This window comes from Babylonia areolata, chromosome 8 (assembly GCF_041734735.1).
Source record: "Babylonia areolata isolate BAREFJ2019XMU chromosome 8, ASM4173473v1, whole genome shotgun sequence".
Classification (NCBI taxonomy): Eukaryota; Metazoa; Mollusca; class Gastropoda; order Neogastropoda; family Buccinidae; genus Babylonia; species Babylonia areolata.
In genome coordinates, this window is record NC_134883.1 from 7,579,001 (window position 1) to 7,594,199 (window position 15,199).

A 15,199-nucleotide genomic window follows, 5' to 3' on the forward strand; every position below is an offset into this window, starting at 1 on the left:
ATTAAAATTGACCACAGGACATCAATGTTTGTCCTTTCTTAAAATGAAAGGACGAGAAGAGAATGCACTGCTACAACTACTACTACTACTGCTGCTGCTGCTGCTGCTGCTGCTGCTGCCACTTATGATGATAATAATGATAATGATGATGACAATAATGATACTGATGATGATGATGATGATAACAATAACATTAATAACAACAATGATGACAATGATACCACCACCACCAACAACAACAATAATAATATCAATAATGATAATTCTCACCATCATCATCGAAAAAATTATGGTAACTTATGTAGCGCCTTTCCATATTAAACAAACTCAGCTGCGCTGTACAAAACATACATTTCAACACAAAAACGAAAACGTACATACATAAACCTGCACAGATATTCAACTAGATACCCAAACATTAATTTATATTCATAAGCACATAAAATCATCGCACACTACACAACACTCATCATACAAATAATATACCACAACGTCAGAATAATGCACATATCACAATACTTAAATCCAACATCGCAATGCTTAAAACCACACCCAAAATCACAAAATATAAAACCATCCAGCAATACTCAAAACCGTATAACAACATTTGAAAGCAGTCCCAACACTTAAAACCAGTCACATACTTGATTTTTTGTCAAAACTGTCACAGCATGGAATTGTAACATACAACTGATTTCAGCTGGAGTTATTTCCCAGCTGAAGTCTGGCTCTCATGTGCCAGAAACAGATGATGAGCTGTCATTGAAAATGCATCATTCCCATCTGTGGCCTCTCCGCCCTGGCATGCTGTCATCTATTCTGGGAAAAGCCAAAAATACTATTAGATACTATAAACAGTTTTAAAATATTTTACAGTACCTACACCACATTCTTCAATTTGTGCATGATTCAATTAAACCACGTTGACACAAACACGAACCAAACCCTTTGGCTGTAAAGTAAGGCCCAAACTAAATAGACCTAAATCACTGTCATTCTATACAGAAGCCGCACAAATGTTTGATAATAATAATAATTTTTCGTATCAGTATGTTAAATAAGCCCAAAAGTAAATGATTTTTTTTTCTTTTATACAAACAGAAGTGACAGATTCCTGACGACTATCTTGCACATCTGTGATCAACATATAAATCAAATGATCAATAAATAAGTCGAGAGTTTGACAGATCGTTCACTCGCTGGTTCATGTGCTCGAAGAAAGTTCAAGGGACAATGAGTGACTACGAATTCCGCTGAATGAATAAAGCTTAGATTTGTTCAGCTAGTCAGCCAGTCTGTCCAAGCCCAGATCGAAAGAGTTGTGACTTAGTGGTAACGCGTCCGCCCAGGAAGTGAGAGAATCTGAACGCAAAGGTTTGAATCTCACACTCGCCGGTATTTTATCCCCCTCCACTAGACATTGAGTGGTGGTCTAGACGCCAGTCATTCGGATTGGACAATGAGCAGAGGTCCCGTGTCTAGCATGCACGCATCACACGTAAATGAACCCACGGACACAGAAGGGTTATCACTGGCAAAATTTTGCAGAAAAATCCACTTACATGGGAATACAAATACACTTGCAAGCAGAAAAAGAGAGAACGAAAACGTGCCACTGAACTGTAGGGATGTGCTTTCTCCCTGGGGAGAGCGCCCCGAAATTCACACAGAGAAATATTTTGTGACAAAATGCAGTTCAACACGAAACAACACAACACAACACAATACAATACAATTCGATACAATAACGTGCAATACAAGTCAAGATCGTTCACGACGAAATGTTGTTGAAGGCAGAAGCGTGGAACAAAACTTCAAAATCGTTAAATCGGTCAACCGTGTTGAATGAAGAAACTTAACCCCTTGACTCCCCTGACATATACGTTCCCCAGTGAAGGGCTGGCTGTCACCTGACCTAGATGGGGCAGAGTTCACAGGCCAGGCTGTCGGTCAACATTCTGTATCTAGACTCCTTCCTTTTCGCAACTGCATTACTTCTGTTCAGCAAAAACATTGACACCACTGATAAGTACACACAAAAACTAGTAATTGCACTTCAGTTTCGTGCCAAACTGATCTCGTTTCATCAAGGTTTAGTAATCAAGGGGTTGAAATATTTTTTTTACTCCATGGACCAGTCAGTCAACACATCTTCTAAGTCAGTCCCCAACAGTTCCAGCCAACACAGCTTATTGCCACCTCCATCAGAGCCGAAGCGTTGTAGAAAAATCTTGAGTGTTGACATATTTATTGATTAGGCCGTTGACCCATATCAACAGAGGTTAACACACTCAGATGTATGGTATGAGAGAAACACGGCAACGATTGACAATTTCACATAATTATTTCTGATCTGGAAAGCTTTGTAAAATGTAAGTTGCGAGACGTATTTCAACAGTTTTGTTATTGTTGACAAGTCATAGCGATAAACTGAAGTTGGAGGAACGGTTGAAATACTTCTTTGCAATATGCAATTTCTTAGGTTCATTTTCTTAGGTTCATAATATTCTGCACAACGCAAAATGAAGTGTTTTTATGCTTCTCTGATATCTGCAAAATGGACAAAGGAATCGGTAAAGCGTTGGACTTCTGATCCAAAGGTCAGGGTTCGATCCCCCGTTCGGCCTGGTCAACATTGTGGCCTTCAGAAAGGCACTTTTCTCCGATTATCTTCACTCCCCCCATGTGTGTGAATGGGTCACCTGACTTAGCCGGGGAAGGTTAAAACGGCGGAAGGACAGGATTGGGCCCCGCCTTCCTATGCCGTGCCCTAGACACGGTGGATTTGAACTCGCTACCCCCATGGCCGGAACAGGCTACGGGATCCTTATCCTTCAACTTTTATCACAGCTGACTCATCTCCGAACCAGTGTTAGCCCAAGGAGGCGAGGCTGGTGGAGACGACATGAAAAACGAAGTTTGGCGCGGCTGGGAGGGCGTTCCGCTGGTGGTGTCGCCCCGTACTGGTGGAGGATACGCATACGCGCGCGCCCTACTGACCACCATGGCCTCAAATCTGGCGGAAGGGCGATAACGCCTCGGACGGCAGCACGCGCTCAGCTCGCGGACCAGAGTTCTGAGCTCCTGCTGGAAGTAGGTCCCGTTGAGAGTGTAGAGGAAGAAGTTGAGGGCGAAAGTGGAGTAGTAAGCTAACTGGGAGATCTGGCGGTCAAGAAAAAAAAAAGCAAGCCAATTAAAATGAGGAGGATGGTAATAATAATGATGATAATAACAATAATAACGATGATGATGATGATGATAATAAGAATAACGATGATGATGATGATGACGATGATGATGATGGAAATCTATACTGCGCTATACATCTTTAGAAAGGAGGCCCACAGGTCTATAAACAGGAGCTTTATGGGAGGAAAACTGTCACAAACTCAGAACAAGAATAAGAGATACTACCATAAAGTTATAATGTATATTCCTCAATAGCAGTTTATGGACTAAAAACACAATTTTTCCACGCCATAAAAAGATATATCTTCTAATTTTAACATATACCATTAAGAAACAATTGACTCCGAAATGAGAAACCCTATCATTAGATGATTGAACGAACGACTTTTCTTATACGAAGTCCAAAAAGTAATTTCCTTTTACTGCAGTTCAATTTGTTTCAAATATTCAATTTTGATTCCATCCCCCATTTATCCTGTTTCCCCCAACTAACCGCGCAACTCCCTCTTCTCTTCTCCAGTCTATTTATTACTTATTGGTGTTTTTTCAATGATAGCATTCAAATGGAAAAATTAGTATCGTGACAAAATGTCTACATTCTCCGGTGTGTGTGATGGGACCTTAAATAAAACTCATCCAACGTCCACACATTCATATTGGTGACTATGCTGTATATGCATTTGTATATGTATGTGCATATATATATATATATATATAATTATGTGTGTGTGTGTGTGTGCCTCTGTGTGTGTGTGTGTGTGTGTGTGTGTGTGTGTGTGTGTTACCCGTCGTTTTTTCATGTTAATGTTTTACACAAACCTTGCAGAGGTTTGATAAGTCAGTTGGGTTGATGCGAAGATCAGGCATCTGTTGTTGTTTCGGATTTTTTTCTTTTCTTTTTTATTTATTTATATAGCAGATGTGGTGTAGCATACATGTATCAGTCCGCACATTTTGACACCTCCTTGAAACAGCTTTATATGTACCTCCTTGAGGAAGATGTTGTCCATCGTCAGCTGTCTCCCCATAGACACCAACACCAGCTGCCGCAGTCGCAACACGTGGTAAGGCAGGTTAAGCAGTACGAAGGTGATCGACAGCAGAAGCAGAGATCGCGTGGTCTTCAGCTCAAAGCAGCTCAGTCTTGGAGATCCTGGTAGGTGGGGGGTGGAAAACGCCACTGGTTCAAGTTTATAGTTCCAAGTTAAATCTTCGTTTAACAAACAGCATGCCTAACTCGGGAACATATGCAAATAGCTACATACCACAAATGGAGCAGTGACCTAATGCGCCTGTTTGTGCGCTCGAGGCGCGCGCGCGTGTGTGTGGTTTGTTTTAGTCAATCGTGAGATGTCGTGAGTTGTTGAAGACGACGATGAGCCACTGTGAGTTCTTATTGCACTCATTTTAATGTCTTTTATAGTGCACATGATCATTTTAAGTCGGTGTTAACAACGAGCCTGTGATAGCACAAGGTAATTTCCTTGTGGATTAATAAAGTGATTTTGATTTGATTTGATTTGATGCTCGTGTCCACAGGTTCAAGTCCTATGTACGAACCGGGTATTTTTAAGCCCTCCCACCCACACACCCCACTAGACCTTGAATGGTGGTCTGGGTTGACTTGTCTTATGTACGTGGTGATAAACCGAAGTTCCGTTTGCAACATGCACTCAGCGAACGTAAAAGAACCCATGGCGAGGAAAGGGTTGTTCTTGACAAAATTGTGTAGAAAAAATCATTTTGATTTCTTTTTCTTTCTTTTTTTTTTAATGCGCTTTGAGACAGAAACATATGCTTCCAAAATGGGTAGCGCCGTGCTGTGGCGACGCACTCCCCGCGAGGAGAACAGCCAGAATTTCGAATAGAGAAATCTGTTGTGACGAAAAAGTAATAAACCCCTACGCCACTTGAGTTTGAGATTGTAGAAAGAGATGGTCCCAGCAAAACGATTCACCACAAACTCAACAGCGTTTGAGATAATGGAAGGAAAGAGTTCTGTATGAAGAAACGATTATATTGTGGAAGTGAATTTTATCTGGAAAGTATATGTATATGTATTCGTTCGGATGCACGTGCGCGCGTGTGTGTTTTCAATAAGATGGTTAGTGAATGTCATCCTCATCATGTCCTGCAATATTCCATGAATTTTGTGCTGCAGAATACGACCTAGTGGAAAAAGCAACAATTTTGGGGGGAAAGGGGGTGAAGAGGGAGGGGCGTGGGGTGTATGCCTGGTTTCCAACTGTGGGGGCGGGGGGGGGGGGAACAACTGAAACTCAAGGGAATGTACAGAGAGAGGAAGATGGACGTTAGAGGCAAACACATAGATGTAGATTCCTGTTAGAAAATAATAATAAAGCAAAAACAAATTTAAAAACAACAACTCACCTCTATTGCCACGGGACGATTGTGGAACCGCTTGTGTGGACACGGGCGACCTATCCCTTCGCTGCCAGAACCAGGTCCTGAGACGGCGGAAGAGGCGAAAGGAACCACTGGAACCGGTCTGGAACGGAGAGAAGGTCATGCTTCTGACGTCGTAAGTCATTTCCTGGCCGAGCGTCTGACGCAGGAGTCCCTGGGAGGAGGTCCCGCCGACATGCAGGCGACAGACAGCAACGGCAATGAGGGCGCTGAAGACGACGATGAGCAGGAAGGGGCAGACGAAGGTGAAGGCCGTGTCGATCCAGGTCAGCACGTACATCATGTAGAAAGCGTCAGGGACAGTGCCACACATGACGCTGTGCTGAGGGTGGCGGACTGCAGTGGTGGTCCACAGCGTACAGCCGTACAGAGCCACGTCCGATATCACCAACAGCGATACCACCGCTTTCGCCGGCACCTGGTCAACCACGCATCTTAGGCCAAGCGCCAAGTACAGCTTCAAAATTCAATCGTTACCATACCATAGCTTTGATTGGAAAAAGCATTTATTCTTTAAAAACGTTAAGGTCCATGAGGCCATCACATCCAGCTTCAAAATGAAATGGTTACCATCCCTACCTTTGATTGGAAACAACATTATTCTTTCAACAGTAAAGGTCCATGTGGTCATCACATATAGCTTCAAAAATAGAATAATGATCATACTTACCTTTGATCAGAAACAACATACACATTTTTAGTGAAAGCTACTCAAATAAAAAGTTGTTTGTTTGTTTTTTTAAATCTTATGACCCCTTAGTGTTTCGAATATAGTAATGGTTCAGATTTCAGCTGACACATTTTGGGCTGAATGGGTGGTTTTAGTAGTAGTAGTAGTAATGGTAATGCTCCCTTGGTGAAGCATTTTTGGTTGCTTCAAATACTATTCATGCTTATTTCGTTTGCGTAGGAAGTTTTCATGTGTTTTGTGTGACGCTCATTTAAGTGTTGAAAACGGAAGTGCGTAATAGTACCATGTTACTTTGTGTGTGTGTGTGTGTGTGTGTGTGTGTGTGTGTGTGTGTGTGTGTGTGTGTGTGTGTGTGTAAATGCATATTTTAAACGTCAGTTTTTATTTTGTTGTTGTTGTTTTACATTGTACAGCACAACTTTTGAGCATGTTTCACTGGGAACAGGCGCATTGTTAATCAGAATGCTTATCATCAAATGATCACTATAACAAAGGTTCAATTCACTCACCTTTGCCAAAATGGCCCGGGCCTGCAGCGGATGGCACACGGCCACGTAACGCTCCACGGTGTAGCAGACAGTGAACCAGACAGACAGGAAGCTGGACAGGTAGGAGGCCAGCACCACCGCTTTGCAAGCGGAAGCAGAAGTCAGGAAGACCGGAAGCTGATCGTTCAGCCAGGTGACCAGCAGCGCTGCCAGGAAGACGTTGTCTGCCAGTGCTAGCAGCAACGGATACTTGCAAGACGATACCTGGTACGAAAGCAACTATAATTTGTGATGACTGGTGTGCGTGTGTGTGTGTGTGAGTGTGTGTGTGTGTGTGTGTGAACGTGTGTGTGTGTGCGCGCGCGCGCACTCGAGCTTGCATGTGTGTATTTGTGTGTGTGTGTGTGTGTGTGTGTGTGTGTGTGTGCGTGCGAAATTTACTAATGTCCTTTACCAAACGTTCTTTTATCATTACAATCATTATTGTTGTTGTTATTGTTATCATATTAGTTATCAGTTGGTTCGTCAGTCAACACGCGGTTTATAGCCCTGTCACCCAACAAAGTCGTCTCACGACTTGTCAAAATCAGATAAAAACTGCGCAGCATCACGACGAATACACAGTGTCACAACGATGGATGCACAACTGATGTACAACATCAATACGACTGCACAATGAATGCTCAGCATCTCAACGATAGCTCAGCACTACAACGAATGCTCAGCATTACAACGAATTACAACGAATGCTTAGCATTACAACGAATTACAACGAATGCTCAGCATTACAACGAATGCTCAGCATTACAACGAATGCTCAGCATCACAACGAATTACAACGAATGCTCAGCATTACAACGAATGCTCAGCATCACAACGAATGCTCAGCATCACAACGAATTACAACGAATGCTCAGCATTACAACGAATGCTCAGCATCACATGAATGCTCAGCATCACAACGAATGCTCAGTAGCAAATGAATGCTCAGCATCACAACGAATGCTCAGCATTACAACGAATGCTCAGCATTACAACAAATTATAACGAATGCTCAGCTTTACAATGAATGCTCAGCATTACAACGAATTACAACGAATGCTCAGCATTACAACGAATGCTCAGCATTATTACCACGAATGCTCAGCATCACAATGAATGCTCAGCATTACAACGAATGCCCAGCATCACAATGAATGCTCAGCATTACAACGAATGCTCAGCATCACAATGAATGCTCAGCATTACAACGAATGCTCAGCATCACAATGAATGCTCAGCATTATCACAACGAATGCTCAGCATCTCAACGAATGCTCAGCATTACAACGAATGCTCAGCATCACAATGAATGCTCAGCATTATCACAACGAATGCTCAGCATCTCAACGAATGCTCAGCATCACAATGAATGCTCAGCATTATCACAACGAATGCTCAGCATCACAACGAATGCTCAGCATCACGACGAATGCTCAGCATCACAACGAATGCTCAGCATCACAACGAATGCTCAGCATCACAAGTTCAACGATGACTGGGAGTCAACTGAATTCTTCACTGAAACAGAATACTGCTTCCTGTCTGCCTCTGTCGGTTTGGCTGTTAGTCTGTCCCGGACTTTCTGTCCGTTTTTGTTTGTTTGTTGCTTTGTTTGTTTTTGTTCTCTCTCTCTCTCTCTCTCTCTCTCTCTCTCTCTCTCTGTGTGTGTGTGTGTGTGTGTGTGTGTGTGTGTGTACTCACGAGATGCCGGGCAGCCGTTGGAAAGAGCTCGTCAAAAATATTTAGCGTTTTTGTTAATTACAAATTTTCCTGTGCGTGATCATGAAAAACATCATTGTGTAGATCCAGTGGATACTTTTCTGCGTCACATGCTGTAAAAAAAAAAAGTGTTTTTTTTATTTTACACATTATCGTGTGTTGTTCGGTGTTGTTCGGTGATCGCATTTGGACACACAAGAGTGCGCATGAACTGTGGCTGTGCAATGTGAACACGTTATACTTGTCAACTGTTGTGAACTGTGTGTGGTTGACTGTGCTGTTCAGTGGGACCCTGTGTGGCAGGATAACTGTGTGCACATGGATACCATACCACCTCATGATGGGATTTATTTGTGAGTAACCTGGTGTATTGTTCCGGCGGTGACAGCAAGTGAGTTATGTGTGTTGTCTGTGTGTAAATTCCTTTTTTATGATTTATATTTTTTTTATCCACAGTAGTCCGTTTTATTACTCATTATCATGGCTGAATCTGTTTCCCCATATGGAAAAACCATTAACAACAAACTACAGCCCACTATGGACATCATTCAAAAACGTTTTACATGTAGCAAAGACGAGCTCTTGGTCTGGAGGAACAGTTTGTTATATCGCTACCTAGCCATTCAGGACACTGAGATTTCCGTTTAGCACAGTGACTTTGATTCCAGTGATTCAGTATTAAACTTCTCGTCACCAGTGGTTTCTCTACCGCCACCACCACCACCTTCTAAAACAGTTATGCGTATTCTTCACCAGACCTCCAAATCTATTACTATATCCCTTTATTTTTCTTCACAGTCTGCAGGAACTCTGCTTTGTCAAGGTGTTGACTGCCCGGGTGGGACTATGATGAATGTGAAATCTTAAAAGATTTTATTTCCACTTTTACTCAAGATAAGAATTGTGAAAAACTGATGTCTTCATTAATTCAAACTCCTGTCAAGTTCATTAGTAATTTCCATGGAACACCAATGTTAAAAAATCCTACCATTGACTTATCTCTCATGACAACAATGTCAGCAGTGGACACACCCCCTCTCCAAACACCACACCTGCTCTTGGAGTCTAGAACGGACGACCCTACAAGAGAAAGCGTCATCATCCTCCCACCCACCCCGACAGTGCTACCCTGTGAGCAGCAGCAAAAGACTGAACCCAAATCCCACAGGAAGTCTACCCCTGTGGGTAAAAGGACAAGAAAGCAGTGCAAACGAACACTTTATCCTCCCCCTCGTGTGTCATCTGTGTGCAGCCCATTTCCCAAACTGTCCAACAAAGTTGTTCTTTTGGAACAGCAGCTGGAAGCGGTGACCAGTGCACAGTCCGCACTGGAAAGTGACTTCAAGTCTGTGGTTGAAGACGTCAAAACAGTCACCAAAAAATGAACTACATGTAAATGTTTATGAAAAATTTGATGCCTTGGTTTCTAGAATAGATGAATTAAAAACACACATTAATGATCTGGAAAAATGTAACAAACAACTCACAAAAGAAAATGGGTACATAAAAGCTCAGCTAGGGTCCCTCCTGTCAGAAGTAAAAAATAAAATAAAATCTACCCCAAAAGAAAGTGTATCAACCTCCTCACAGACTGAGTCAGATGAAATACATCACAATCTGTCAAACAAGACCAGCAGTGTGGATGTTGATACTCAAACCGAAGATGCATGTTTTCCCAGCTCTCCCTGTAACAGTGATGGTCAGACTGTAACAACAGTCCTTACCGGTCCTGAAGCTGGACCACGGACTGATTGTCAGTCTTTGTCACAACCACCCTCCATTTTGTCACTGACGGGAGACATATCCAACATATGCATTAACCCCCCAGCCCCGATTCAAGCTGATACGGATGATGATGCTCTGCAATATTCTGTTTCCACTGCAAACGCATATTCCGTACTGTCAGAAAATACTCCAGCAGCGCACTTAACACTGCCTCCTGTTGAGGCAGTTATGAGGAAGGATAGCTGCCTCCCACACCCCAAATCAAGCCCCGGTGAAATTCTGGCTCACGTCTATCCCCAAGAGAGCAACAATGCTACTTATCGGAGACTCCATCATACGCTTCATCAATCCAAAACGCTTAGCCCCTCGACAAGAATTTTTATTCAAAATATGGCATGACTGTTAGAGATCTCCATACCTGGCTGCAGTCAACCCCCACAGCCCCTGATCTGAAAGACGTTATTGTGCATGTCGGCATCAATTCTTGTCCGTCTGGCCCTGTACCACTGGAGACATGGTCCGAGCTCATGGCATTATGTCTGAGAAAGTTTCCAAAGGCACGGGTGACCTTTAGCTCCATCCTACCGGCAAAGGGAAAACACCATTTCAACAACAGTATTGCCCCAGCAAATCGTTCTATGCAAGAAGCATGTACTCGATATAATGTAAATTTTATTGACAATTTTCCCCTGTTCACGCCTGACGCAAATCTGTACAGCAGTACAAATCACCCCAATGCCAGGGGCACTGCGTGTCTGGCGGAAAATATGAAAAGGCTGTTGTGGACATTTTCATATTCGGATGACAACATTCCACAAGATAATCGTTTGTCATTCCGATCAGGGTACAGATCCTCACAAGGGTACAAACATTCAAAGCCTTCTGTCCAGTTTTCTGATTTTCCCAATGTAAATCAAAATAACTTGGATAATCAGGTTCACGCCCCTAGAGTTCAACAATCAAAACCTCTTCCGCCATCTGTCTACTCATCCTGTCATTATCCACCACTGATTCAAAACCCCTGTACCAAAGATAATCTTGTCCCTTCATCACAAACAAACACTTCCATTCCTCCTCTCTCACGCCCTTTCCTGTCGAATTCCACTCACGTTCCACATCAGTCAGAAAGTCATTTGGAGACATACAACCCCCCTCCCCCCGCTTTCCCCGGGCAACAAATGCACGAATGGTCCAGCTCAGTATCCCCAAATCGTTTTCACCCTGATGCTGAGCGGTTGTTGCTGATGGCCTCAAAGTTACTGTCACAACAACACGCATTCCCTGCCCATCAAACACGTTAGTTACATTTTTTAAGTTAATCGTTTGATTATTTGTGAACATGTGTGAGTGAATGTATGCATATACAAATGAGGAGGTGTGATTTGTGGTTCTGTTCTTTTGTCACATGTTGCATTTGTATGGCTTATCTTAAAACTCACATGTGTCACTGTATGCCGGAACAAAATATGTGACTAAGTTCATAAGCAGATTCACGTTGTGTTGAATGCTTTCCGTTCGAGATACCTGGCTGAACGGCAGCTTTAGGACATCCTGCAACAGTGTACAAACACTGCTGCCTTTTGTTGTCTCTTTGTATAGTTTTTCGACGATATACTTAACGTTGTTGATCTACCTAACAAGTTTGATTTACACTATTTATTCCTTTAGTGCGCTATTTGATTATCTTTTCTAATTATTTGTTCTTTTGCGTTGCATGCATTATATCTTCTGTCCTGACAATTATGACCAATACGCGTAATATTTGGCCATCAAAAGATGGCTTGAGAGTTGGGTATCTCAATATAAATCATGTGGTAAATAAATTAAGTGATGTGTCCCATATATTGTATAATTCTGGTAAAGGCTTTCATATATTTGGTTTCGCAGAATCAAAATTATCTCAGCACATATCTGACTCAGAACTTATAATGCAAAACTACCATTTTATTCGCAAAGATCCAGTCAGTCCGAAAGAAACAGGTCTGCTTGTATACGTTCATCAAAACATTAATTTTAGGAGACTTGAAGCACTAGAGAATTATCATGTGGAGTCAGTGTGGATTGAAGTTCAGTTGAAAAGATCAAAACCAATTGTATTAGGTTTTATTTATAGAAACCCCGCTGATCGTGTAGATTGGACTGATAAATTTAGGAATATGATGGATGATCTTTTGATTTCGCAAGTATCTGATGAAATTATCTTAATGGGTGATTTCAACATAGATTTGATGAAATTCAATAATGCTTGGAGTAAGATTTATGAATCATTTAATCTAACTCAGCTAATTGATAAACCCACAAGGATTACTTCTACATCTGCAACACTAATTGATCATATATATGCTTCCTCGACAAACAATGTAATAGAATTATGCTCACCAACATTTGGATGCACTGATCATTTACCAGTCTGCTACCAATATGATATTACTGTATTTCACCACATGTCTCACTCTATCTCTTTATCTGATCCTCTCTATAAATACTATCTCCTCTCTCTTGTCGCTTTTTTCCTCTCTCTCTCTCTCTCTCTCCGCATTTTTATAAATTACGTGTTGTTTCTTATAAATATGATGCTTATTATAATGTTGTTTCTTTTCTCGTTTTTCTATGAATTTGTTAACGTTTACTCATTTCTTGGGGTCTTCTTCATACCTTTTCTTTAGACATTGTTTCCCTTTCGAGGGCTGGAGAAAGCAATTGTTTGCTTACTCTAATGCTATCGGAAATAAGATCCATTCATTCATTCATTCATCTATCATTTATTTATTCCTTCCTTCATTCATTCATTCATCCTCTCTCTCTCTCACTCACTCTATCTCTCTTATTACCATATTCATATACATTATTGTCGTTAATGCAAGTATCATGATTATGTACTTGTAAATGCTACTGTGCAATTGAGTGTATTTGAATTTCATGTATGTTTTTCAATAACCTTTTGTTATCTTGTGAACATTTTGATTTCATTTCTTTTGCCCTGAGGGCTGGATGTAAAAATGCATATGCATGCTTATGCCACTTCCGTCATTAAAAAGATTCGTTCGTTCGTTCTCTCTCTCTCTTATATATATATATATATATATATATATATATATATATATATAACACTTTTTTTTCTTTTTTTTTTTGCTGCCCCAACATCTGCACCTTTTCAGTGGCATTACTCCCACGCCGCTCATTTAGATTCCCCAATACACAGGCCACACCCGGGTTCGTCCATCGCAGTTCCAGCGTCGGCAGTCCACAGGGAACCATCGATGTTAGGTCGCCAGGAGGCCACACACCAGAGGAAACCCTGCACTGCTGCTGAGTCACTTCGGTGGTGTTCAGTGGTGCCTGTTCTGTTTTAACGTACTTAGGACACCACCTACTAAGCCCCCTACTAACGACAATAACGGCTTAGTCGCGGAGCCAGACTGAGTGAGCGTCCCTCCGAGTGGAGACCGCCACCACGCCCCTCAAACAACAACCCCCATGAATCTGCCGACACTGACGACATTGACAGGACTCACCCCAAGCACGGAAGTGGAGGGGTATCGAAACTGAGGTCACCATGAGAGCACGGCATGAAAGGCCACAGACTTTGAGACTATTTTGTTGTTGTTTTTTTTATATTGATGACGATGAAGGACGAGGAGGATGACGATGATGATGACGATGTTGCTATGGAGGTCCATTTTTGGTTTGGGACTGCGTGACAAGGCTGTACTCTACGCTTCCTGTCATAATGATATCCCGGCGTTAACCAGGCCCGAGAGATACAGACACTTGCAGTGTTGGTCAGGTAATTAGAGCAACACACCCAAAGACGCATCCTTGAAGTGGATGACACTCGACTGTGTGGTCCCAGTCTCCCCATTTAAGCCCACAGCACATTCAACTCTGGGTAGGAGCCGGCCACGGGCTGAAAAACCCACCTCCTCTGGGATTCGAACCCGCGTCCTCCCAGCCGTCAGTCCGCGACGCTAACCACTTCGCCACGGCGGCTGGTTATATATAACACTTTATATATATATATATATATATAATTATCTGTGTGTGTGTGTGTGTGCGTGCGCGCGTGCGTTTGAGAAAGATAGAAAGTGCATGAATCCGCACATTTATTACTTTCGCACAGACACAAGAAGGTTGGCAGAGGGTATGCAGGAAATCATTTGTGAAACTGTTGATTCATCATTATTGTGTATTCTTGAAGATTTCTTCTTTCTTTTGTAATAGGTTTGTGTGAAGCGCTTTCAGCCTGCTTTCAGGGAATGGTGCCGTATTAGAAATGATGATGATGATGATGATTATCGTAATTATTATTATCGTTATTATTATTATCATGATTATTAATGTTATATTTACTGCTGCTGATGTTGTTGTTTTTATTATTGTTCTTATAAGATAAGATGTAAAGTGGGTTTCGAATGAATGATAAACGGGAAAGGGCTAGAGAGCTGGAATGGAAGAGCGGCAGGAAGGGAAACAACCGGCAGACAGGTAATGGAGACATCGAATGACGACAAGAGACAACCAATCGAAGGGACAAAGGCCACAGTGGAGAGAATGGATGGGGGGGAGGGGCGGGGGTTGAGCTGATTTCACGTGGAGAGCTCTCACGCAGTGCCACCACGTTGTTGTGTGACTTCAAAACGATGTCTGCTTTGTAAATACGTCACCAGACAGAATTAAAAGACTTTTTTTTCCTTATGTAAGTGACCTGAAAAGGAAGGCCAGAGCTTTCTGGATCTCTGTCTCTGTCTGTCTGTCCGTCCGTCCGTCTGATTCTCTCTCTCTCTGTCTCTCTCTTCAGGGAGAAGGAGGGGACATGACTTTCTGCTGTCTCACTCTGGAATGGAATGAGGTTTATATATATGTGTGTGTGTTTTGTTTTGTTTTGTTTATGTGTAGTTTATTTTATACTTCTCTCTGA

At 42.2% G+C, this 15,199-nt stretch overlaps 1 protein-coding gene across 1 annotated transcript in view; it reads right to left on the minus strand.

The window, feature by feature from the left end:
* Positions 1-2,586: 2,586 nt before the first annotated feature.
* The window catches only part of LOC143284958 (uncharacterized), a 17,582-nt gene continuing 4,969 nt past the window's right edge, over positions 2,587-15,199 (minus strand). The window contains exons 3-6 of the mRNA XM_076592120.1: positions 6,817-7,059; positions 5,581-6,034; positions 4,176-4,342; positions 2,587-3,174 (exon numbers count right to left, since the gene is read on the minus strand). Of these exons, the coding sequence (XP_076448235.1) occupies positions 2,845-3,174; positions 4,176-4,342; positions 5,581-6,034; positions 6,817-7,059 (1,194 nt within the window). The 3' untranslated portion in view covers positions 2,587-2,844. The remainder of the gene's footprint in view (positions 3,175-4,175; positions 4,343-5,580; positions 6,035-6,816; positions 7,060-15,199) is intronic.